General features: G+C 36.6%; 1 protein-coding gene across 5 annotated transcripts in view; it reads left to right on the top strand.

Annotated features, from left to right (window-relative positions):
- LOC145243564 (tubulin tyrosine ligase 3-like) overlaps positions 1 to 27,827 on the top strand; it is a 186,472-nt gene that overhangs the window by 114,869 nt on the left and 43,776 nt on the right. For all 5 annotated transcript variants that reach the window (XM_080106547.1, XM_080106543.1, XM_080106545.1 and 2 more), the window contains 5 exons: positions 2,467 to 2,585; positions 3,121 to 3,182; positions 11,918 to 12,069; positions 16,291 to 16,386; positions 21,701 to 21,845. In XM_080106547.1, the coding sequence (XP_079962673.1) occupies positions 2,467 to 2,585; positions 3,121 to 3,182; positions 11,918 to 12,069; positions 16,291 to 16,386; positions 21,701 to 21,845 (574 nt within the window). The remainder of the gene's footprint in view (positions 1 to 2,466; positions 2,586 to 3,120; positions 3,183 to 11,917; positions 12,070 to 16,290; positions 16,387 to 21,700; positions 21,846 to 27,827) is intronic.

Here is a 27,827-nt window from a genome sequence, read left to right as displayed (position 1 = left end):
GAGTCACGGGTATTTTATAACATTTTATGTATTTTATAACATTTTATAATATTTCATCTATAATATTTTTTAATAATATTTCATTTATGATATTTTATCTATAATATTTTATAATATTTATATCATCTATAATATAGAGGACAGTCGTCCATGTACATGTGTGTCTGTGTGTATGTGTGTATGTCCGGCTGAAAATAAAAAATGATAAAACAAATTCCAACAAAGTTGGTAGTTCCTTCATCGGTGTTGCCCTGGATGAAAAATGTCTAAAATTTAGAAAATTTTTTTTCATTCTCTAGGAGTCAAATTTTTTTTTTATTATTATTATTATTCAATCTTCACCCCAAACAAGGCACAGTGCCACTTTGAAGTAGGGGGCTACTATCGGGGACAATTTACGGGGGCATTATGAAGGGAGATGAGTAGAAAGATGTTCGTTCACATGAACTTCTGCATACCAGTACAGTTGGGAAAGCAGTACCCCGGGAGGGAGTTCCAAAGACTTGCAGTTCAGGGGAAGAAACTATTGGAGTAAAAGGCTTTCTTACGCCTAGGGATCTCTACTGTAAAGGGATGGGACTTAGTTGCTTGTCGGGGGTAGTTACATCGAGGAGGTACAAGTGTTTGCAGTTCTTCAGAGCATTCACCATTAAAGTATTTGTAGAACAGGCAGAGGGATGCAACATCTCGTCGATAGGACAGAGGCTGAAGCTTAGATGACAGTTCAGGGCCTATCAGGTTGGCGACTCTCTTTTGACCCCTGTCCAGGGGTGAGAGACAAGCAGCAGATGCACCAGCCCAAATGTGACAGCAATACTCCATACATGGGCGAATGGTGGCCTTATAGAGGTACAGCATACTTTCAGGCATAAGTAATTTCTAGCACGGTAGAGAGAGCCCACTTTCTTCGCAGCAACCTTGGAGCTTCAGTCCATCTTGTTGTCATTAATGAATCTGTCTGCAGTGACCACTCCCCAACGAGATGGCAGACCAGCGACCAGAAGGTATCATCCGCTGGCCAAGGCAACCCGGTATGTACCCATTGTACATTTGCACATACACGTCTCGAGGACTTCCAAGGCAAAAGAATTGTGTAAGGATGAGAACACACACACACACACACACACACACACACACACACACACACACACACACACACACACACACACACACACATACACACTCACACACACACACATACACACATACACACTCACACACACACATACACACACACACACACATACACACTCACACACACTCACACACACACACATACACACTCACACACACACACTCACATACACACTCACACACACACATACACACTCACACACATACACACTCACACACACACATACACACTCACACACACACACATACACACTCACACACACACATACACACGCACACACACACACTCACATACACACTCACACACACACATACACACTCACACACACACACACATACACACTCACACACACACATACACACTCACACACACACACACATACACACTCACACACACATACACACTCACACACACACATACACACTCACACACACACACATACACACTCACACACACACACACATACACACTCACACACACACACTCACATACACACTCACACACACATACACACTCACACACATACACACTCACACACACACATACACACTCACACACACACATACACACACATACACACTCACACACACATACACACTCACACACACACACTCACATACACACTCACACACACACATACACACTCACACACACACACACACATACACACTCACACACACACATACACACTCACACACACACACACATACACACTCACACACACACATACACACTCACACACACACACATACACACACACACCCATATATGTAAGAACACAGACTCATAAAAGTAAACTTAAAAGTACGCTTAGTAGTAAAAGTAACAAGAAACAGTAAAAAGAAAACAAAGTAAAAGAAAACGATTAAATAAATAATGAATAAATAAACACGCAAACGCTGTTTTTAACAGTTCAATCCTTAGTGTGGGTGACCGAAATTACTTAGGAGTCATGACTGATGGAACAAGAACAATCTACCTCCGTGAAGTAAATAAAGGGTTCTGCTCGAAATTGCGTCCAAATACCCAAGTTTGACAGAAATATTCCTGAGTTGGACAAGATACACCTGAAGAAGGTCGGAGGTTACATCGACCGAAACGTTGTGAAAATCACACTCAAGATGAGAACAGTAGTCAGATGAATCCAGATAATACGAATAACTAAGTTTTCTTCTGCGAATAATTTGATTTGGCAACGAAAGTCTCCGAAAACAACAAAAGCTAATGATTATAATCAAGGTATAAAAAAATTATATAACTTTTGAAATGAAATATACCCGGTGAACCAAATGCAAGAGAAATACAATATATTGTTCTTTTCTCCCATTCAGCTGGAACCCCGAAGAAGCCGCCTCAAGTTCCAGTGTTGGCCGTAATTCAAGCATTTAAACAATGCGAATCATTTATTCGAAGCAAAGAAAATATGGATGTTGACATGGACGAAAAAGAAGTGAGTTATTCCCTTTGCTGATTTTTGTTGTTTTGTTGCATACCGGGCTTATATAATTTGTGTGGTGTGTGTGCAACAATGAGATGACCGTTGATCGTCTGTCTTTGCATGAGTGTGTGTGTGTGTGTGTGTGTGTGTGTGTGTGTGTGTGTGTGTGTGTGTGTGTGTGTGTGTGTGTGCTACATATATGGAGATTTTAAGACACGTACCTTTTTTCCTTTCTTCAACCAGTACCCCTCACGATGATGGCCTTAAATCTGAAAATCAGAGCATGCATACTCCTAAAACTTGTTTATTATTATTTATAGATGGTCTTTACTTAGAGAAGATCTTTGCCTTTTAAACTAAAACTCTAGTGTCCCTTTTTTCCTTCTTTATCTCAAGCAAACCTAGTCAAATGAATACAGATGCAGCGATCCCTATTCAGAAATGGCCATCTCCGCCAAACATTTCGTCATCACCTAAGCACTCTCTACAATGTCATCCATCTTAACAAGATGTACCCGTTGTCATTTGTTCTTATGTAACATTTCAGCTTGAATATCTGACGGATTCACACTGGGAGAGATTACGAGAATGGTATTACCAACTTTTACAGTAAGTCAATTTCTTTCTTTTTTTCTTTTCAATCTTTAGATGGCTTGTGGTCTGTTTGTCAGTCTGTCACATTTAAGTCTTTTTCGTCTTCTTTAACCTTTCGGCCTACGAGACGATCATTGTCTGAATAAATCATTCCTGTTCTATTACCATCTTGTTGACTTGATTATCTCTATCTCTCTTTCTATCTCTCTTTCTATCCTCCTCTTTCTATCCTTCTCTTTCTATCTCTCTTTCTATCCTCCTCTTTCTATCCTCCTCTTTCTATCTCTCTTTCTATCCTCCTCTTTCTATCTCTCTTTCTATCCTCCTCTTTCTATCTCTCTTTCTATCTCTCTTTCTATCCTCCTCTTTCTATCTCTCTTTCTATCCTCCTCTTTCTATCTCTCTTTCTATCATCCTCTTTCTATCTCTCTTTCTATCCTCCTCTTTCTATCTCTCTTTCTATCTCTCTTTCTATCTCTCTTTCTATCCTCTTCTTTCTATCTCTCTTTCTATCTCTCTTTCTATCCTCCTCTTTCTATCCTCCTCTTTCTATCTCTCTTTCTATCCTCCTCTTTCTATCTCTCTTTCTATCCTCCTCTTTCTATCTCTCTTTCTATCTCTCTTTCTATCCTCCTCTTTCTTTCTCTCTTTCTATCCTCCTCTTTCTATCTCTCTTTCTATCCTCCTCTTTCTATCTCTCTTTCTATCCTCCTCTTTCTATCTCTCTTTCTATCCTCCTCTTTCTATCTCTCTTTCTATCTCTCTTTCTATCCTCCTCTTTCTATCTCTCTTTCTATCCTCCTCTTTCTATCTCTCTTTCTATCTCTCTTTCTATCCTCCTCTTTCTACCTCTCTTTCTATCTCTCTTTCTATCCTCCTCTTTCTATCTCTCTTTCTATCTCTCTTTCTATCCTCCTCTTTCTATCTCTCTTTCTATCTCTCTTTCTATCCTCCTCTTTCTATCTCTCTTTCTATCCTCCTCTTTCTATCTCTCTTTCTATCTCTCTTTCTATCTCTCTTTCTATCCTCCTCTTTCTATCTCTCTTTCTATCTCTCTTTCTATCTCTCTTTCTATCCTCCTCTTTCTATCCTCCTCTTTCTATCTCTCTTTCTATCTCTCTTTCTATCCTCCTCTTTCTATCCTCCTCTTTCTATCTCTCTTTCTATCCTCCTCTTTCTATCTCTCTTTCTATCCTCCTCTTTCTATCTCTCTTTCTATCTCTCTTTCTATCCTCCTCTTTCTATCTCTCTTTCTATCTCTCTTTCTATCCTCCTCTTTCTATCTCTCTTTCTATCCTCCTCTTTCTATCTCTCTTTCTATCTCTCTTTCTATCTCTCTTTCTATCCTCCTCTTTCTATCTCTCTTTCTATCTCTCTTTCTATCCTCCTCTTTCTATCCTCCTCTTTCTATCTCTCTTTCTATCATCCTCTTTCTATCTCTCTTTCTATCCTCCTCTTTCTATCCTCCTCTTTCTATCCTCCTCTTTCTATCTCTCTTTCTATCTCTCTTTCTATCCTCCTCTTTCTATCTCTCTTTCTATCCTCCTCTTTCTATCTCTCTTTCTATCCTCCTCTTTCTATCTCTCTTTCTATCTCTCTTTCTATCCTCCTCTTTCTATCTCTCTTTCTATCCTCCTCTTTCTATCTCTCTTTCTATCTCTCTTTCTATCTCTCTTTCTATCCTCCTCTTTCTATCTCTCTTTCTATCTCTCTTTCTATCTCTCTTTCTATCCTCCTCTTTCTATCCTCCTCTTTCTATCTCTCTTTCTATCTCTCTTTCTATCCTCTTCTTTCTATCTCTCTTTCTATCCTCCTCTTTCTATCTCTCTTTCTATCTCTCTTTCTATCCTCCTCTTTCTATCTCTCTTTCTATCCTCCTCTTTCTATCTCTCTTTCTATCTCTCTTTCTATCTCTCTTTCTATCCTCCTCTTTCTATCTCTCTTTCTATCTCTCTTTCTATCCTCCTCTTTCTATCCTCCTCTTTCTATCTCTCTTTCTATCTCTCTTTCTATCCTCCTCTTTCTATCCTCCTCTTTCTATCTCTCTTTCTATCCTCCTCTTTCTATCTCTCTTTCTATCCTCCTCTTTCTATCTCTCTTTCTGTCTCTCTTTCTATCCTCCTCTTTCTTTCTCTGTCTCTTTATTTCTTTCTCTATCTATCCTTCTCATTTTAATCGTATCAAAAATACAGATCAATTAATTGATCTTTTCAATATTTAAATGAGTCTCTGGTTTATTAATCAGTTTGTCAAACTTAAGTTTTGTTTTTAACAAAGGAGTCACCACTTATCAAGAACTAAAGGTTACTCGAGGATAAGGGTTAATGATTATTTTAGGGGACGGTTCAACAAGAATTTGTTTATATTGGACTTGAAGACGACTATATTGTAGTCAGGAACAGAGTTCCACAGGCAGGCAATTCTAGAAAAGAAGCTTTGTTCATGGAATCCACGTTTAAGTTTAGGCATAGATAGAGAGTGTGGAAAATTACTGATAGTGGTTTTAGCTAGATGAGTGTTTTTGTGAATGTTTGGTGAGGGAGGATAGTTGGAGCTCAGTCGAGCACTTGCCATGAAAATAACGATAAAGCAGAGACAGGTTTGTAACATCTCTTATGTAGAAAGAGGTTACAGGGAAGAGAAAAGGGCATCACCTACTAGATTATAAAGTCGGTTTTGAACTCTATCTAGGCAGGATAGGGTGCTCCAAACAGCTCTTGCCAGATGTCGCAACAGTACTCCATCCTAGGACGTACTTGGCTCTTATAAAGGTATAGGATTACATCAGTAGTACGGTCCTGAATATGACCATAAACTATGTCCGATGGTGAGGCTCAACCTTGCGGGCCTTGGGGAGTGTGGAGCCACCCTTTAATTGCCATTGCTCCCAGGTCCACTCTGACCCGGAGTGGTAGTACCTGTTAGAGTGCCAACTATGGGTTAAATAGAATTCGACTTGAAAACAACAAATATACTCCATTAAAAATCGTTCCTCAAAATAACTAGATTCGGCATTAAATAAACTGAAAAAGGTTGATATGCCGTAAAACAAAAACAACCAACCAACCAGAAAAGATAAAGTGCGATATCAGGTCATATAAAACTACTGGAATGATGGAATGATTCGACCATTTTTCCAGCAACCTTGGCAACGGATTTGATGCATATGCTCAGATCAGAAGTGAAGGTCAGACTAAGAAGCTTGTCTAAACATGGAGTCTCCCTAAGACGAAAGCCATTCATTTTAATTGATGCTAGGCTGAGAGTCCAAGCATTGATGATGGAAAGATAGAAACTTGGTTTTAGATGCATTAAAATTAACCAGCCACCCTTTTCTACATTGCACCACGTACTCAGGATCAAAATAGAGAGAATCAGAGAGAGCTTTGTCATTTTCAGCCTTTGAAATGTTGTCATAGATGGTAGTGTCGTCTGCATAAATGCCAACAAATGAACTAAGAATGTGCTTTGGGAGATCATTAATGTAGATCAGGAAGAGAATTGGGCCCAGGATGGAACCCTGGATGACCCCAGCGATAATAGTATAAGCTTTTGATTTCTGCTCATCAACCACTACTCTTATAAACCTATGAGGATGTAAGAAGATATAGCTGTGAAGTAAACTTTATATCAAAATTGATCTAGAAACGAAGCCCCCGCCATGAGATTTGCTAATCTTGTGAGATATTACAGCAAGCACATCAGCTACAGATCTAGCAGAACGGAAACCATATTGCATGCCACTAAGCGGGTTATTTTTGCTAGGGCGTTTTTTTTTTGTTTTTTTTTACACAGTGATCACCACTTATCAAGGCCCGGAAGCCACTCAGGGATAAGGGTTATTGCAAGTACATTACGTTAGTGTGGAGATTTGATGAAGTGTTTAATTAGGGGGGGGGCGGTTCATTAGGAATTTGTTAACATTGGACTTGAACACATCCAAGTTGTAGTCCGGAGGGAAGCAGGCAGACGGAACAGAGTTCCACAGGCGTGCAGTTCTAAGAAAGAAGCTTTGTTCATGGAATCCGAGTTTTGATGTAGGCACAGATATAGAGTGGGGGAAATTTTTCACAGTGGATTCAGCTAGACGGGTGTTTTTCGTGAAAGATTGGCGAGGGGGGACCAGGGATTGGAGTTTGACCACTTCTCTATTTATCACAGATAAACACCTGAAATTTTAAAGACTGATGAGGTTTTCCAGAGTGTTGGGAAACATTTCTCCTTAAGACAACATTTAAAAAGCTTTATAAGTATAAGTTCTAGTTCTAATTGAAGCTTTTTGAGCTCTTCGTCTTCTTTTCCCGTTTTTTTTCTTTCTTTCTGTCCCCCTCCCCCCTTTTCACTCTTTTCTCTCTCTTTCTATGTTTCTCTCTTTCTATATTTCTCTTTCTCTCTCTCCTTCGCTTTCATTATCACTTCCTCTATTTCTCTCAATCTCTCTTGTGTTGTTACCAGATTGTTTGCAGTCTATTAAGTGTTCTTTTTTGTCTTCTGTGAGCTTACAGCCTACTGGACGATCGTTGTTTGAATAAATCATTCATGTTCTAGTTTATTTAATTATCCCTATTTATCTTTTTTTTTTCTCTCCTTCTGGCCATCTTTCTATTCTTCTCTCTCTCTTTCTCCATTTCTTCTTCTTCTTCTTCTTCTTCTTCTTCTTCTTCTTCTTCTTCTTCTTCTTCTTCTTCTTCTCTCTCTCTCTTTCTCTCTCTGTCTATCCTTCGCCCAATCTTTCTGTTTCGTAGTTTACCAGATTCTTTATAACTGAGAAAGCCTTTTTTTTATTCACGTTCACCCTACTATTTAGGGCCATGCCTAGGAAAGATTAACAAGATGTTGGTTTACATTACATTTAAATTTCTGCATATCAGTACAGTCAGGGAAACAGGTAGCAGGAAGAGAATTCCAAAGTCTAGCTGTTTGAGGAAAGAGACTATTAGAGTAGAAAGCTTTCTGGCATTTAGGGACCTCAACAGTGAAGGGGTGTGATTTTGTTGCTAAGCGAGTTTGTCAGGGGTATGTATGTCGAGGGGGCACAAGGGCAAGGAGTTCATCAGAGCACACTTCATTAAAATATTTGCAAATATACCGGCCACAAGAGAAGCTATCTTTAATGTAGCCACAGATTACATGACTGTTACATTCTGGTCAGGTGTGTAGCTTGTTAGAATAACGTCTGATAGAGAATAAAGGTGTAGTTCAATCAATGTTAGTTTAACACCGAACAGCAGGTCCGGTTGGTCTCCTATAATTTGATTTCAACCTTGGAAAATTTCCAAGATAAAACTCTGATGCTGGATATTTAGGTATAATAGGAAAGTTGTCTACATTACAAGTTGCGGTACAGCGCGTAATCCTTTGAAAGTTGATTTTCTGTTCATGGTTTGCTTTGAAAGTTTTGTGCGAAAGGGGCGAATGGTGGCTTTGTTGAGGTACAGGATACTCTCAGGTGTGAGTAGTCTTCTAGCTTGATAGAGGGAACCCACCTTCTTTACAGCAGCCTTTGCAATGTCCTCTATGTATTTGTTCCAGTTCATATTGGCCGCAAATGTTAAGCCGAGAAGTCTGAAGGAATAATTCTCAGGTAGGATGTAATTTGCCATGGGTTTAGGTTATTGGAGAGGTGCTTTGTAATTGTTAAAAGAGAGCACCTGTCTTGCTAGCATTAAGTGTTACCATTTATTTGCGGCTCAATTCCACTATGGTCTGGGGGTCATTTTGTAAGGATTCTGCCATTGTCTTAGATTTATGTACATCCATTCTTCCCTCATGCATATCATAGAGAGTTGTATCATCAGCAAATATACTCATCTCGATCACAATATTATCAGGTAGATCGTTTATGATTATCAGATCGACTCCCGAGGCACTCCTGCATTAATGTTCTGCTGTTGAGAACCAGATAGGCCTTCTATCTCTTTCTGTCTCTCTCTTTCTGTCTTTCTTTCTCTCCTTTTCTCTGTATCTTTCTATCTTTTTCTCTCTCTATTCGTATTTGTATGTGTTACTCTCTATCTTCATCTTTAACTTCAAGAAAACCTCTCTCTCTCTCTCTCTTTCTCTCTCTCTCTCTCTCTCAGTCTGTTAATCAGAATGCCTTCTTCTTCTGTCACGATGTTACATGTCAACACTTGGGACCCACACATTGTATGCAGACAGTCGCAAGGAAACAAAGACAAGGATAGAATTTGACTCACTTTTTTTTTTCCAGTTGAAACAACAGACATTTATTTACGGGTACTTTCCAGTATATCGCTTTGTCTCTTGTTCAAAAGTCTTCTTGAACGCCAATGTGCTTAACAAGATGTTGCCGTGTCGAATATGTAGTACTCTGTCTTTGTCCGGACATTTTTAGCGAAAAAATACTCAATATTGTTGGTGGATAAAATAGATAGTTATACCATATTTCAAAATATTATGGTGTATTGATTATCTTATTCTTTATTTTCATATACATGAAATACTGTTGTCATATCTGGGATGATATATCAATCGCTAATCTTTTCCTTCTAGACAGGATAAAAAATGGCCAATAATCTACTACACCTCACTATCTGCCAAGCTCAAACCTCTGTCCTATCGCCACAATAGACTCGCTTTACAAGTCCGTCGATGAAATATACTCTGACGAACTTGATGCACTTGTACCCCCCCCCAAATGTAACTACCCTTGACAAATCCGGCGATCACCAAAATCTCACCCCTTCACTGTAGAGTCCTTCATTTTCCTGGTTGTTTAGGACACATCTTTCCCTGTCGCTCTCCAGCCGCATGTGTAACACATCTATTTCTGTGCTACAGTTCCTTGCGAATAATTGTGTGTACTGTTCCTACACTGACATCAAACTATATTTATTGTCTCTATAAACACATGACAGTCCTTATTCATGAAATTCGTTATTTGGCCAATCAACTCTGGTGTTCTGACTTCCTTATTCTTTCCACACCTCTCATCATCCCTCACAGACTCCATGCTTTCCTTGAATCTCTTATGCCACTCAATAAATCATGCTCGATTCATGTAAGATGGTCCAAAAGCAGTCTGAAGCATTCAAAAACTTTTCCGGGATTAAAACAATTTTACTGCATATCCTTCTTCTAAAGTGTTCTCATATACAGATTGTATTTTTGAAATTTACCTGCTCTGACAATCAGGCTTTGGTAGGGTGTATTCCAATTGCTTGAACGTAAAATCATAAAAATTGGTCAGTCATCTCATAAGATGTATAGCAATAACATACTGAATTTTCAAGAGTCTACGACAATTTTAAATGGCTGTACAAAATAAAAAATCTGGAAAGTCTCGAAGGCATCTCGTATTAAATTAATAGTACTGAACCTTCTTAGTGACACACAATATGGTTTCCGTTCTGCTAGATCTACAGCAGATGTGCTTACAGTTATATCTCATAGGATTAGCAAATCTCTCGACGGAGGCAACCTTTCTAGGGTAATTGCTCTTGACATATCTAAGGCCTTTGATAGGGTATGGCATAAAGGTTTACTTCATAAGATCTCTAGCTATGGTATTGCTGGAAATGTCTTCTCAATTATTAAATCATTTCTTTCTGATAGGTTCATAAGAGTAGTAGTTGAGGGGCAAAAATCAGAAGCTCACAGTATTAATGCCGGTGTCCCTCAGGGATCCATCCTGGGCCCAACTCTTTTCCTGATCTATATTAATGATCTTCCAAATCACATCCTTACATGATTTGTAGACATTTATGCTGACGACACTACCATTTATGGTAGCACATCTAAGACAGTAAACGACCAAGTTCTCTCCAATTCTCTCTCCTCTGATCTTGAGCATGTAGTACAATGGGGTAAGGAGTGGCTGGTTACTTTTAATGCATCTAAAACCAAGCTTCTCTCTTTACATCATAAACATTCTGATCCACATCTGGCATCAATTGAAATGAATGGCTATCGTCTTCAGGAGGCCTCAAGTTTTGACAAGCCTCTTGGCTTGACCATTACTCCTGATCTTAAATGGAACACATACATCAAATCTGTTGCTAAGGCCGCTGGAAAAATGGTGGGATCTTTCTATCGATCCAGTAGATATCTCACTGCTGATGCTATTCTCTATCTATATAAGAGCCAGGTACGTCCAAGGATGGAATACTGTTGCCACATCTGGACAGGAGCTGCTAGAAAGGACTTGGCCTGCCTTGATAGAGTTCAAAATAGACTTCGTAGCCTCATAGGAGATGTCCTTTTCTCTTCCTTGCAACCTCTATCTCACAGAAGAGATGTTGCAAGTTTGTCTCTGATGTATCGTTATTTTCATGGAAAGTGTTCGACTGAGCTTCAATCTATGGTCCCCCCTCGCCAAACTTTCACAAGAAACACTCGTCTAACTGTAAACACTATCAATAATTCCCCCCACTCTTTATCTGTGCCTAAACCTAAACGTAGATTCCATGAACAAAGCTTCTTTCTTAGAACTGCATGCCTGTGGAATTGTCTTCCGTTTTCCTGCTTTCCGGCTGACTACAATATGGTTGTCTTCAAGTCTAACGTAAATAAGTTCTTGATGAGCCGTTCCATATAAGTTATCAAATTTTCCGAATTTTCATTACTAATGATTACTATATTGTCCAATTTCTAATGTAAAATCTTTAACCCTTATCCTTGAGTGGCCTCTTGGCCTTGATAATGTGGTGATGCCTATGTAAAAAAAAAATACGGACCAAAATAAAGAAATCAACTTTAAGTAAACTTCCTCTCTCTATCTTGTCTTGTAGCCAAGACTGTGAAATAATTGGTTTACCAATGGCATTAGTGAACAAATGTGAAGCGAACCTAAAACGTCTGAAGATTTTGTGTCCACAGTTTCATTTGGACGGGAAGAACAGCGTCTGGATTTTGAAGCCCGGAGCCAAATCAAGAGGCCGAGGTTTGACAACTCATTTACTTTTATTTATTTACTTATTTATTTACTTATATTATATGAATATTTACTTATTTATTTACTTACAGGGTGGAACGATAAAACTCTCGCAATAGTAAAGATATAATTTCATTTCCGTTTGATGAAAAACATTGGGTTTTTTTTGTTGCAGACCAGAGCGATAGGAGCCTTTTATCACATCTGAAAGTGACATACTGTTCAATGAGCAAGATCAGAGATGTGCCACTATACAACTCATGCTCTCTACCGATCAAAGTCATGACAACAGGATCATTGCCAGTACCCTCAAAACGCAAATCCGGATAAGAACGTGCCCAGGGTGATGAAAACAAATTTTTCAGCCACGGTTATAGTCTTTGGTGTGGTTTCAAGTGAAGGCCACATCATGCCACCTCACATCTTCGAAGTCAGCTTGAAAGTCAACACCAAAGTGTACTTGGATGAAGAGTGTTATAATCTGCAATCAGGTGGCGCTAGCAGACTCTGAGTGTGGCAGCAGGACTCAACGCTGGCCCACAAGTTCAAAGAGACCCAGGCTTGGCTTCAGAAAGAGTGCTACGACTTTGTACCCTTCTTTCACTGCCCCCACCTCCCCCAACCTGAACATGATGGACTACTTTGTTTGGTCATATGTCGAGAACATCACCAACATGACCTCCCACAACACCAAAGCTAGCCTGATCACTTCCATCTGCCAAGTATTCACTGAGCTTCTGCTGGCGCTTGTAGAAAAGGTATGCTCCCAGTTCCGGACCCACACCAAGGCGGCGATTGAGGCTAAAGGCAGCTACATTGAATGGATGTCAGCTCTACTACGTAATCAAGTTATCCGAAAATAAAACTGTAACGTTGTTTTCTTTAGGGCGACAATTTTATCATTCCTCCTGTATATGTTCTTAAACTTTGAAAGAAAAAAATGATCGCAATTTTTTAAACATTTCTATGCGGGTATTATTCAGACTGCTGTCCTCATTTTGATTGTTATTCTTACAACGTTTCAGCCGATGTAAGCTCCAACCTTCTTTGGGTATATCTGAAATATTTTTTTCTGTCATAACTATCATTGCTAATTGTTCAAGATCATTTACTTGTAAAATCATCTCATAACCTTGGCTGAACTCTAACTGACCAATCATGACCTTGGCTGAACTCTGACTGACCAATCATGACCTTGGCTGAACTCTAACTGACCAATCATGACCTTGACTGAACTCTGACTGACCAATCATGACCTTGGCTGAACTCTAACTGACCAATCATGACCTTGGTTGAACTCTAACTGACCAATCATGACCTTGGCTGAACTCTAACTGACCAATCATGACCTTGGCTGAACTCTAACTGACCAATCATGACCTTGGCTGAACTCTAACTGACCAATCATGACCTTGGCTGAACTCTAACTGACCAATCATGACCTTGGCTGAACTCTAACTGACCAATCATGACCTTGGCTGAACTCTAACTGACCAATCATGACCTTGGCTGAACTCCTTCTGTCCAATCTGCTGGTCTCGTAAGTATATCTATTTTTGACTAGTGATGGGACGATTCCAATATTTTGACGATTCCGATACAATTACCGATTCTGTTCTAAATTTCCAATTCTTATACAATTACCGATTTCCGATTCTAAAATCGACTAATCATCCAAAAAAAATGGAACTTCATTATTGACGTAGTCGAGAATACTCGTCTGTTTTCAAATGTAAATATAATTAGCTTCTCGGCATAAAAATATGTTTAAATATGATATTTTAATTCGCGTAGATTTCGTATTTATCATTATAGAGCGAATATGCTTTCAAAAGTTTTACAAAAATGATTTTGCTACCATCAGCTGGAATCGAAACCAAAACATTCAGTACTCCAGCCTTAGTTGTTATGTAGCATTTTAGCCTTCATTGTTATCATCTGAGCTATCAGCAAATGGATAAAAAGACTAAAAATCAAGTGAATTCAAGCTAAAAATGTATATGTACACACACTCAGAAGTTAGTTGATTTACTTCTGTTATGGTCAACTGTCTTTTTTAAATTTTTTATTTATTGCGGACTATTATTCTCATCTTTATTGGTTGCTGTTTTACGACGTTTTGGCAAACTATTCCTCTGGCCTTTGTCAGGTGGTAACCGCAATGTATAGGAACTCTGAATCTCCTGACTGCATTCCGGCTCTGTCGGTGGGGGCATTAGAATACGCCGACTGCCCCCCTGCAGAAGGTAAAAGTCCCTCAATGGGGGTCCTTGATATGACCTTAAACTATATCCAGTGGTGAGGCCCCAGCTTGTGGGCTTTGGGGAGTGTGGAACCACCCTTTAATTACCATTGCTCCCAGGTCCACTCTGACCCGGAGTGGTAGTACCTGTTAGGGTCCCAACTATGGGTTAAATAGAAACCGACGTGAAAACAACAAATATATTCTATTAAAAAATGTTTCTTAAATCTTTGGATTCAGCATTAAATAACAAAAACAACCAACCAACCAACCTGACTGCATTCACTGCAATTACTGCCTTCCATAGTTGTTGTCATCTCAGAAGGCAGTAATTGCAGTTAGGAGATTCAGAGTTCCTATCCGTTGTGGTTACCACCTGACAAAAACCAGAGGAATAGTTTGCCGAAACGTCGTGAAACAACTAAGAAAAGATGAGGATAATAGTCCGCAATATAAATAAAAAATTAATAAGTAATACTCATCTCAATAAATTAAATAATATTAATTAATTAATTATTAAATAATTAATATTAAATAATATGTCTTTTTTTCTTTCAATTTTGACCCCTTAGCAGCTATTTTTACAGGCTGAAATCAAAAGTGTTCCCGAAGTCCAAATACCCTATATATCAAGTTCCAAGTATGTAGACCAAATATGCAGGGTAAAATTTGGTAGAGACGTTTCAGACACGTACAGACAAGGTCACTTATATATAAGTAGGTAGGTAGATAGATATAAAATTATGTCCTTATGCTAGAACGTACGCAATTATGCAGAATGTAGAAACTATGCACGAATAGAAATGAGAATAATAGTCAAATGAAATCATTTAATAAGAAACCATAAAAATGAATAATTAATGAATGTTCATTTTTCAAAGGAATATGCAGATTAGTTAACCTTCATGTAGTCGCTTGCATATCTATGACTGAGTATATTAAGAAGTTTGTTTTAAATATTTTTAAACAGAAAAAATAGGCTTTTAATATCAATGTCAGAGCGAGAAAAAAGACTCAACTTTATAGGTATATACCTAATATATTATCATTTACTAAAATTGTTTTAATTAAGACTCAACTTTATAGGTATATACATTATATATATGATTTATTTGATTATTGTTTTAATTTAACAAAGTTTTTAATGTTTTTAATTTATTGTATCCACGATTTCTACGAACTTAATGTGAAACTTTTTATCTATATTTTTACTTGTGCCATTTTTTTCTATTTATCCAATCGTGCCATTTTTACTAATCCATTTTTGTGCCATTTTTATCTAATTCGTTATGATGTATAAATTTTAGTATTGGTATTTAAAAATTTTATTAGTATTTTATTATCAGCAATGAAGAATTAAGTTTTAAACAAAGTTTTTTTTCATTAAAAGAATCATTTTTGAAATCTAAATTAGGTTAATTTTTTTCCAATTCCCATACCGTCCAAAATTCCGATTTTTTTCAATTCTCATTCCAATTAATCGTCCCAACACTACTTTGGACCAGAAATGCTTGAAGTCTAGTCTTTTTCTCAGTCGCTCTCAGATAGTCACCAGAACTGAATTCATCCATCTCTCTTCTCAGCCAACTCTTTGCATCGTCTTCCTGCCGCTCAAAAGATGAAACTTAATGATCAAGATGCCATTCAGTCTTGGAAGTTCAATAGATTAGTCTCCTTAATATATCTACTTGCGACCAGAAATCCTAGATGTCTAGTCTTTCTTTCAGTCATTCTCAGCTGATCAACAGAACCGACTAAATCTGCCCGTTTTCTCAGACATTCTCCAAAACCTAACAAACAAAACTGTCAGGTGCCATTCCATCTTACTCTCTCATAATATTTTCTTTCTGTGAACCATTTCTCAACTCAACATTCTCTGGGATTTTTGCTGGGAAAGAATGTGAAGGAGGTGATACCTAGGATAACATGTTATGTTACTTTGAATTTAAATTAAATAAGATATTTGAAAAACTATTTTTTTTTTGCAGGCATTATGTGCTACAATCGACTTGAGGAAATCTTGAAACTGGCTGAAACTAACATCAGTAATAAAGAGTCGAAATATGTCATTCAGAAATATATTGGTACGGGCTTTTCTCTTTTTATTTTTTCATCGATTTAATTCCTTAGCGAAAATACTTTGTCTGGGTCAGAATTATTTATTTATTTATTTACTAGTTGATCTTTAAGCATCTAAAAACATTTGTATATAATTTTTTACATTCTCCGATAGAGGGTGGGCTGCTGTGGCAGTTTTTGTGAGGTTGAGTTATAGTTCTGTGCTGGTCTAGGAGATCCACCTTTTTAGGATTTACTTTCTTGGGTTTTCAAGTGGGGTGAATCTATTGCTAGTGTCCCGAGGTGCTCTTACTGTGGATACCGATGGGGGCTGCTCTGGCAATTTTGTAAGTCAGAGTATTCAGCCTTTTGGGCGTTCGCTATTAAGCCGCCACTTTCCGGCCTTGTGTCACATCTTATTGCTGTAGGAGGGAGATAAATGAACCAATACATGCCAGCATGTAAAACAGACATTAAATCGATGATGATGATGATGGTGATGGTGATGGTGAAAAAAAAATTTCATTTTGTCTTTTTTTTTATACAGATGCAGGATGCTTATTTCTCTGCATCATCACTTTGTTTCATCTTCGCCGTTTAGTAAGTTGCCGTGATAGTCTCGGCTTTATCAACTTCCTTTCTATCTAATGAAAAAAGTGACATGCAGACGGACAGACATCGAAGTAACATCTTCTATATAATTTGTCTCATTTGCATGGCTTCCCAAGAGAACTTATGAACTGATATGTGATCATTCAATTACGCGCTGGTTATCTGCCCTTGTGGTGATTCCCGATTTGTCCGACACACGGCATTTTTTACTTCCTATTATGTTCTCTCTCTCTCTCTCTCTCTCTCTCTCTCTCTCTCTCTCTCTCTCTCTGTCATTCGAATCGTGGACGCGAACGCACACAATTTTTCCACGTGCCTCGACAGACGCGTATTCCTTTTCAAGGTAAGGATGAACACTCGTGTATAAACTTTCACATACGCAATGAACATTCAACCTGTACTTTAATGAACTCCTGTGATCACGCACAAACATCCAGACACACATATGCACAAAGAATATATCCACATAACGAACATTCTAACTTCATAAATATATACAGTAACCCCTCGCTATTCGTGGTTCAATTATCACGGATTCGCTACTTCACGGGTTTTTCAATATATTAATATTGCGGATTTAAGAATCCTTGATCATCCAAGTTGACGTCTTCTTCCAGGGTTAGCATAAAAAATATTGTTTATTCTTTTTTTTAATAATTATTTGCTTCTATTTTGTAATTTTTGTTTCAGATCAAAATTTTTTTTATACGAATGTACGTATTGTAAAGGTTTTCTCTCTGTACTTGCTTAAATATTTTTTTTTATTTTGTTTTAATACTTATTTCTTTGTTTAATTTGTAATTTTCTTTAGAAATAGATTTTTTGTACACATGTTGCCATAGTAACTAACGTGTTACACGTACGTACTTGCTTAATTCTCTAGTGTCACAGACGTATTTATGTAGAGTACTGAACTGTAATATTGTACTATACAAGCTAACAAGTGTTACAATCTTTCTATTATTATCAATATGGTAAAGGGTGGCTTATAAACATTACAGGGATGGTTTTAAACAGCCTATAAACAATTGAATAACGTAAAAATAATAATTTTGTCGTACTTTACGGATTTTTTAATATTGTATATAATTTTATTTAAAAAAAAAACAAAAAAAAAACTTGTACATATTGTCATCTGGGGCTTTAAAGTAGATCCAACTCCTAGAGTGAATGCGGTATTGTGGTGATTGCAACTAGTGATAGGGAATAGACAAGTGGACGACCACCGACACCCATCTTCCCCCTACACCCTTTCTGGCCTCATGCCACATTTAAAAAGAATTAGTTGCCTGTTTTATATAATTTTAACCCTAAAATTCTGTAAAATTTGTGATTTTTTTTCTTAAATAAATATTCTAATATCACGGGTGATCACGGTCCCTATCTACCGTGATATTCGAGGGAATACTGTATTGATTTTACTGTAATGTACTATTTTTTCAACTTTTTCATTAGTTTGTTAAAGCTACTGGATATCAAACATTCACCTGCTATAATATATATTCCAACCCAGAGATCTTATTATAATTCTGACAGTCCTTTTAAGCGCAATTTAAACCTTTTTAACACTTGGTCTACCAGGTATATTTTCTAGTTAGTTTCTGAAACATTTTTAATGAGTAAAGTTTCTCCTATGATTACTGGAATTATAAAGATCTTCCTAAGATTCCAATTTCTCTTCCTGTCAAACATAAAACCTTAGTATTTCGTTATCTTTTCTCTCGCGGCTCTTTCAGTGTAGACCGAATAGTGCTTAATCAGTGAACAGCTATATCGGTAAATCCGATTCATTATTTATGTACACTACTAAACTGTAATAGTGTAACCTACACAACCTGTACAAGAAATCTATGTATATTCAATGAAAATTTCATAAGAGAAAAATGCTGCCCAAATATCTTTTGCATATATATATATATATATATATATATATATATATATATATATATATAAAATAAAAGTTACAATAAGTTTACTAAGGTAATCAAAATGGTAAACTTAAAATATACTATAAATATTAAAGAGTTAATATTTACAAGTAAAATAAACTCAGCCAGATATAAAAAGCTCAATTGACAGACGTGTTTCAAATATTATCTTTAGTACTTTTCTTTTAATGATTTGGAATTCATTCCATTTGCACTTTTTTCCAAGGAACTCTGCCTTTTGGATGATTTTGGACCATTTGGAATTTACCCAGTGGATTGAAATTTTAAATTCGACCGTTTTGGATTTTACCATTTTTGGATTTTTACCCTTCACCGGACTGTCCATTCATGTGAAATCTTTTTATTATTTTTCTTTTGCCTCCTGTTCCCCCTACCTCACCCTTTTTTTAACCAAGTAAGATCTGTGACTTACTTGTAGTTTCATTAAATACTTTTATATGCAAAATCCGATCCTGCATTTTGCTAATTCCTGCCCTCTGATGAGAAGGAGAGTATTTCTTCGAAACTCTGCGGATTAAGGACTATCCACTTATCTTGTGCTTCCTTTTTTAAAATTAAATATGTTTTTAACTCTTTTTCAAGATGTCTTTTAACATATTTTATTAATCATTTGTTCATATATATATATATATATATATATATATATATATATATATATATATATGCAAAAGAAAACCTTTTTTTTAAAAAAAAAAAGAATGTTCTTAAATTGAACCAGATTATATGGGATCTCTGATAGAAAGTGCTACGAAAACATGTATGCACATATGTATCTAATATATTCTATATAAATTGTATATGTATCGTATATATATATATATATATATATATATATATATACAGATTTTTTTTTTTTTTTTACATGGAGATCCCCACTTATCAAGGTCCGGAAGCCACTCGGGGATAAGGTTTATTGCGTGTACAGTAATCAATGGGATAGTATTGTAGTAATCGTTAGTATTGGATATTTGATAAAGTGTCTTACTTAAGGGGGGGGGAACTGTCTGTCAGGGATTTGTTTATGTTGGACTTGAAGACATCCAAGTTGTAGTCAGGTGGGAAACAGGCGAACGGAAGAGAATTCCACAGTTGTGCACTTCTAAGAGAGAAGCTTTGCTCATGGAATCTACGTTTGGATTTAGGCACAGATAAAGAGTGGGGAAGCTTAATAACAGTAGTTTCAGCAGGACGGGTGTTTTTCGTAAAAGATTGGCGAGAGGGGACCAGAGATTGGAGCTCAGACGAGCACTTGCTATGGAAATAACGATAAAATAAAGACAGGTTCGCAACCTCTCTTCTGTGGGAGAGAGGTTGCAAGGAAGAGAAAAGGGCATCCCCCACTAAGCCACAAAGTCTATTTTGTATTCTGTCAAGGCAGGATAGGCTGCTTTTAGCAGGTAGAGGATTGTGTCAGACATATGAAACTTTTCATGAATGACAGACATAAGGAGACTTTTGCTGCGTTTTCTTCAAGATTTTATTGGTTAGAATGGACTTAAGGAGAGAGACTAAAACTAAATAATTATTTACATCATAATTTCCTAATTTACTAATATAAGAAATGCATGATGACATTCGTCAAGATTATTTAACAAATAGACTCAACTAAAACACTTTGTTGGAGACAATAAAAAAGAGAAATTCGCTTTGCGATTTTAACATACATCGGACTCCATGTTTATATAGTTAAGAGAAATAGGGAGCAATAAGGGAAGTCCAAAGGTTAGTAGCTCACGGGAAGAGCTATTAGATTAGAAAGCTTTCCGGCATCTGTGGATCTCTACAATGAAGAGATGGGATTTTGCTGATTGTCAGGAGTATTTATGTTAAATGATGTGACAAGTGCGACAAGGATTGGAGCGTGGTAGATAATGTGAGACTTATTAGATTAGGGGCTCTTTTTAGGGAACCTATTTAAGAGAGAGAAACTAGCGGTAGATGCACCAGCTGAGATATCATAACAATACTCCATGTATGGGCGATTAGTGGCTTCGATATTTGATTTTGACTAGCTATTTTTCTTTTCTTTTTTTTTAACCATATTTCTTACACGAATATAATGTATCTCTTGTTTTAGAGAGAGAGTCTTGTAGTTGATGATTGCAAACTCCTTTTTTAGACCGTGTATAGAAGGGAGAAACTAATGGTTAATACCCCAGTCTAGATGTAACAGCAATACTTCATTAATGAGATATAGGATAGTTTCAAATGTGAGTAATTTTCTAGCATGGTAAAGGGAGCCCAACTTCTTTGCAACAGTCTTGGCAATGCCCTCAATGTATTTGTTCCAAGTCGTGTTTTCTATGTTGGAAGTTTGGAATAAGCATTGTTCCTAGTTAAAAAAACATTAAGTTATCTGCAGTAGTTTCATATCCATTAAATCTCTTATGCCACTCAAAAACTGATACTCAATTCATGCAAGATGGTCCAAAAGCAGTCTGAAGAATTCCATACGTTTCTGTAGTATTTTTTCCAAGTTTAAAACATATATTTTATGGCATATTGTTCTTCTAAAGTGTCCTCACGTCCAGATTGTATTGTTGAAATTCAATGGCTGTGACAATCAGGCTTTAGTAGTGTGTATTCCAATTTCTGCTGTAGCTGTTCATTTGAATGTAAAATCATAAAAATTGGTCAGTCATCTAATAAGATGTATAGCAATAACATGCTGAATTTTCAAGAGTCTTCAACAATTCTAAATGCCTGTACAAAAAAAGTCTGGAACTTATTGAAAGCATCTTGTATATGTATTTTTATTCATTTATTTATTTTTCTACAGAGCGGCCTCTACTCATTTACAATTGCAAATTTGACATTCGTCAATGGTTCCTCATCACGGACTGGAACCCATTGACCATGTGGTTCTACCGAGACAGCTACCTTCGATTCTGTTCACAACAGTTCACGCTCAGCAAATTTGATAAGTAAATTCTACAATTCTTTTTGTTTCTTTTACATTTTGTAAAAAAAAAAAATTTCCCAATTTCTTCATTTTTCTTTTGTTTCTTTTACATTTTGTAAAAAAAAAAAAATTTCCCAATTTCTTCATTTTTCTTTTGTTTCTTTTACATTTTGAAAAAAAAAAAAAATTTCCCAATTTCTTCATTTTTCTTTTGTTTCTTTTACATTTTGTAAAAAAAAAAAAAATTACCAATTTCTTCATTTTTCTTTTGTTTCTTTTACATTTTGTAAAAAAAAAAAAAATTTACCAATTTCTTCATTTTTCTTTTGTTTCTTTTACATTTTGTAAAAAAAAAAAATCTCCCAATTTCTTCATTTTTCTTTTTGTTTCTTTTACATTTTGTAAAAAAACAGAATTTCCCAATTTCTTCATTTTTCTTTTGTTTCTTTTACATTTTGTAAAAAAAAAATCTCCCAATTTCTTCATTTTTCTTTTGTTTCTTTTACATTTTGTAAAAAAAAAAATCTCCCAATTTCTCCATTTTTCTTTTGTTTCTTTTACATTTTGTAAAAAAAAAAATCTCCCAATTTCTTCATTTTTCTTTTGTTTCTTTTACATTTTGTAAAAAAAAAATCTCCTAATTTCTTCATTTTTCTTTTGTTTCTTTTACATTTTGTAAAAAAAAAAATTTCCCAATTTCTTCATTTTTCTATTGTTTCTTTTACATTTTGTAAAAAAAAAGAATTTCCCAATTTCTTCATTTTTCTTTTGTTTCTTTTACATTTTGAAAAAAAAAATTTCCCAATTTCTTCATTTTTCTTTTTGTTTCTTTTACATTTTGTAAAAAAAAAAAAATTTCCCAATTTCTTCATTTTTCTTTTGTTTCTTTTACATTTTGTAAAAAAAAAAAATTTCCCAATTTCTTCATTTTTCTTTTGTTTCTTTTACATTTTGTAAAAAAAAAATCTCCTAATTTCTTCATTTTTCTTTTGTTTCTTTTACATTTTGTAAAAAAAAAAATTTCCCAATTTCTTCATTTTTCTTTTGTTTCTTTTACATTTTGTAAAAAAAAAAATTTCCCAATTTCTTCATTTTTCTTTTGTTTCTTTTACATTTTGTAAAAAAAAAAAATTTCCCAATTTCTTCATTTTTCTTTTGTTTCTTTTACATTTTGTAAAAAAAAAAAAATTTCTTAATTTCTTCATTTTTCTTTTGTTTCTTTTACATTTTGTAAAAAAAAAATTTCCCAATTTCTTCATTTTTCTTTTGTTTCTTTTACATTTTGTAAAAAAAAAAATTTCCCAATTTCTTCATTTTTCTTTTGTTTCTTTTACATTTTGTAAAAAAAAAATCTCCTAATTTCTTCATTTTTCTTTTGTTTCTTTTACATTTTGTAAAAAAAAAAATCTCCTAATTTCTTCATTTTTCTTTTGTTTCTTTTACATTTTGTAAAAAAAAAAAATTTCCCAATTTCTTCACTTTTCTTTTGTTTCTTTTACATTTTGTAAAAAAAAAAATTTCCCAATTTCTTCATTTTTCTTTTGTTTCTTTTACATTTTGTAAAAAAAAAAAAAAATTCCCAATTTCTTCATTTTTCTTTTGTTTCTTTTACATTTTGTAAAAAAAAAATCTCCCAATTTCTTCATTTTTCTTTTGTTTCTTTTACATTTTGTAAAAAAAAAAATTTCCCAATTTCTTCATTTTTCTTTTTGTTTCTTTTACATTTTGTAAAAAAAAAAAAATCTCCCAATTTCTTCATTTTTCTTTTGTTTCTTTTACATTTTGTAAAAAAAAAAACAAATCTCCCAATTTCTTCATTTTTCTTTTTGTTTCTTTTACATTTTGTAAAAAAAAAAAATTTCCCAATTTCTTCATTTTTCTTTTGTTTCTTTTACATTTTGTAAAAAAAAAAATTTCCCAATTTCTTCATTTTTCTTTTGTTTCTTTTACATTTTGTAAAAAAAAAAATTTCCCAATTTCTTCATTTTTCTTTTGTTTCTTTTACACTTTGTAAAAAAAAAAAAAAAATCTCCCAATTTCTTCATTTTTCTTTTGTTTCTTTTACATTTTGTAAAAAAAAAAAAAAAATCTCCCAATTTCTTCATTTTTCTTTCACCATTTGGCACTAATGGAGATTAGATATCAATTAATCAATCAGAGAAGGGCATAGAGGGACCCCTTATAAGTGCATCGTTCTGTTCAGTTCGATTTCAGGACATCTCAAACATGTCTGGTTGCTCCACTTGTTTGACCTTCTCACATCCGACATTTCCACCAAATTTTGGTTCTCATGTCAACCAATTATCCCCTCCCTTCTTAAAAAAAGTCAACTGCCTGAACTTTGCTGTCCCCTTGTTTATGATACATCCTGTTTACATTTAAATCTGAACGTAATTTAATCAAACGATTACTAGTTGATGTACCAACAATATTTCGTTCTTCTTCGGTTTTGCAGCGAAATTCAAAAATTGAAATGCTGAATGTCAAGCGAAACTAATGAATTGTCCAAAATCACGAACAGCAATAAGATAGAAATTTTTTTATTAATGAAAATAGTTTTCGAAAACATTTGAAGTGTGTACATAAATAAAAAGCATCAAGTCAGAAGAAGTAACTCGGTCCATCTTGTTATAATTAATGGGGGGTGTTTTTTTTTTTGTTTTTTTTTACACAGTGATCACCACTTATCAAGGCCCGGAAGCCACTCAGGGATAAGGGTTATTGCAAGTACATTAAGTTAGTGTGGAGATTTGATGAAGTGTTTACTTAAGGGGGCGGTTCATTAGGAATTTGTTAACATTGGACTTGAACACATCCAAGTTGTAGTCCAGTGGGAAGCAGGCAGATGGAACAGAGTTCCACAGGCGTGCAGTTCTAAGAAAGAAGCTTTGTTCATGAAATCCGCGTTTTGATTTAGGCACAGATATAGAGTGGGGGAAATTTTTCACAGTGGATTCAGCTAGACGGGTGTTTTTCGTGAAAGATTGGCGAGGGGGGACCAGAGATTGGAGTTCAGACGAGCACCTGCCATGGAAATAACGATAAAACAAGGATAGGCTCGCAACGTCTCTTCTGTGGGAGAGAGGTTGCAGGGTAGAGAAAAGGGCATCCCCCACTAAACCACAAAGTCTATTTTGTATTCTGTCAAGGCAGGATAGGCTGTTTTTAGCAGCTCCTGCCCAGATATGGCAACAGTATTCCATGCTTGGACGTACTTGGCTTTTAAATAGTTAGAGAATTGCATCAGTAGTGAGATATCTTCTGGAGCGGTAGAAGGATCCCACCATCTTTCCAGATGGGACGATTCCAATATTTTTCCCGGTACCGATACAATTACCGATTCTGATTCTTTATAAATCTTTAAATATTTATATAGTTGTATTTTTTCTTTGATTACCGTAGAAACACACATGTTAAACGTGGAAATATTTTCCTTAACATAAAAATATGCTTGTGGGGGCACGATCTATTGATTTTAGCTTCACTGATTGTTTAAAATCGATAAATATTTATTATTTTATCATTATTACCAGCAATGGAAGATTTTGCTGTAAACAAAATCAAATAAAAAAGACAAAAGAATCTTTTTGGCATCAGAAAATCGGTACAATTTTTTCTGATTCCGATACCTTCAAATATTCCGATTTTTTCCAATTCTGATTAATCGTCCCAACACTAGTGATATTTAACTAAATCCGAACATAATTTATTCAAACGACTACTAGCTGATGTAGCCAATAATATTTTAGTGTGAAGTTGATCGTTTTCTTTTTATTTTTCTTATCAATTTGTTCAAACTGGGGATAGGGCATCCTACGGATGCGATGCCTCTGTTTTTAGTCTCAAAAGACAAAGGATACCCCCTGTAGGGGCAGCTGCATGTGTAATTGTGAGGCAAGGGTTGCGCAATCTTCAACCACACCTCTCCTGAATCGGCACTGTTTGAGTCCTGTGGAAAGGGGAAGTCCAGGACGACTGGAAACAATGCTGAGATAAGCAGAGAGCACATACAGTACCTTGAAGTCCCAAATGGTCACCCATTTAGTACTGACCAGGTTCAACGTTGCTTAACTTTGGTGATCCAGCGGTGTGTCAACGTGATTATGCTGTATCATACCAGATGCCAAATATCCACTCACTAACTCAGATATTTCAACCGAGAGATCTTTTTAAGATTTATGATCGTCCTTTTAAGTGTGATTATTTGAATCTCTCTTGCACTTGGTTTATCGGGTATATTTGCAAGATAGTTTTGAAAATTCTTTTTTATGAGTCCAGTTGCTTCTATAATTACTGGTATGATGGAGATCATCTTTTGAAGATTCCAGTCTTTTTCATATCATACATAAGACCTGGGTATTTTGTTATCTTTTTTCCTCTTAGCTCTGTTTAATTCAGCATTATTGGAGACACTGACTTCTACTAAGGTTGCTTCTTTCTTTTCCTTGTCCTATATCACTATGTCAGGTCTTATAGCTCCGTTTTCTAGGTACATAGCTGTAGGAATTGCATAATCGTAGTGGATGGTGTATGACTTGTTTCCTACTGTTTCTGCTGGTAAACATGTTCCCAGAACTTGCTGCTGCATCTGATATTCAACTTTTTACATTGTGTCACGTTGTAGAGTCGCTGTCCCTCGGCAGAGCCTTGTAGCTGGATGTCAGTTGGTTTATACTCTCTACTTCTGTGCGGTAGTATCGTGAAACATGTGACGTTTCAGGGGTCGTCCTATAAATACAAAAAAAAAAGAAAAACATTTTTTTTTCTGAAATATAAAATAACAGAAATTTTAAAGTGGGTGTGAGAGGTGGGAGGTGAAAGGTGGGAGGTGAAAGGTGGGAGGTGAGAGGTGGGAGGTGAGAGGTGGGAGGTGAAAGGTGGGAGGTGGGAGGTGAGAGGTGGGAGGCGAAAGGTGGGAGGTGAAAGGTGGGAGGTGAGAGGTGGGAGGTAAAAGGTGGGAGGTGAAAGGTGGGAGGTGAAAGGTGGGAGGTGAAAGGTGGGAGGTAAAAGGTGGGAGGTGAAAGGTGGGAGGTGAAAGGTGGGAGGTGAAAGGTGAGAGGTGGGAGGTGAAAGGTGGGAGGTGAAAGGTGAGAGGTGGGAGGTGAAAGGTGGGAGGTGAAAGGTGAGAGGTGGGAGGTGAAAGGTGGGAGGTGGGAGGTGAGAGGTGGGAGGTAAAAGGTGAGAGGTGGGAGGTAAAAGGTGGGAGGTGGGAGGTGAAAGGTGGGAGGTGAAAGGTGAAAGGTGGGAGGTAAAAGGTGGGAGGTGGGAGGTGAAAGGTGAAAGGTGGGAGGTGAAAGGTGAGAGGTGGGAGGTGAAAGGTGAGAGGTGGGAGGTGGGAGGTGAAAGGTGGGAGGTGAAAGGTGAGAGGTGGGAGGTGGGAGGTAAAAGGTGAGAGGTGGGAGGTGAAAGGTGAGAGGTGGGAGGTAAAAGGTGGAAGGTGAAAGGTGGGAGGTGAAAGGTGGGAGGTGAGAGGTGGGAGGTAAAAGGTGGGAGGTGGGAGGTAAAAGGTGGGAGGTGGGAGGTGAAAGGTGGGAGGTGGGAGGTAAAAGGTGGGAGGTGAAAGGTGGGAGGTGAGAGGTGGGAGGTAAAAGGTGAGAGGTGGGAGGTGGGAGGTGAAAGGTGGGAGGTGAAAGGTGAGAGGTGGGAGGTGAGAGGTGGGAGGTGAAAGGTGGGAGGTGAAAGGTGAGAGGTGGGAGGTGGGAGGTAAAAGGTGAGAGGTGGGAGGTGGGAGGTAAAAGGTGGGAGGTGGGAGGTGAAAGGTGGGAGGTGAAAGGTGAGAGGTGGGAGGTAAAAGGTGGAAGGTGAAAGGTGGGAGGTGAAAGGTGGGAGGTGAGAGGTGAAAGGTGAGAGGTGGGAGGTAAAAGGTGGGAGGTGGGAGGTAAAAGGTGGGAGGTGGGAGGTGAAAGGTGAGAGGTGGGAGGTAAAAGGTGAGAGGTGGGAGGTAAAAGGTGGGAGGTGGGAGGTGAAAGGTGGGAGGTGAAAGGTGGGAGGTGAAAGGTGAGAG

Source organism: Euprymna scolopes, chromosome 22 (assembly GCF_053919585.1).
Source record: "Euprymna scolopes isolate OS-2025 chromosome 22, ASM5391958v1, whole genome shotgun sequence".
Lineage (NCBI taxonomy): Eukaryota > Metazoa > Mollusca > Cephalopoda > Sepiida > Sepiolidae > Euprymna > Euprymna scolopes.
Note: the sequence above shows the minus strand (reverse complement) of the source record. Positions and strands in the feature narration are given on the sequence as shown.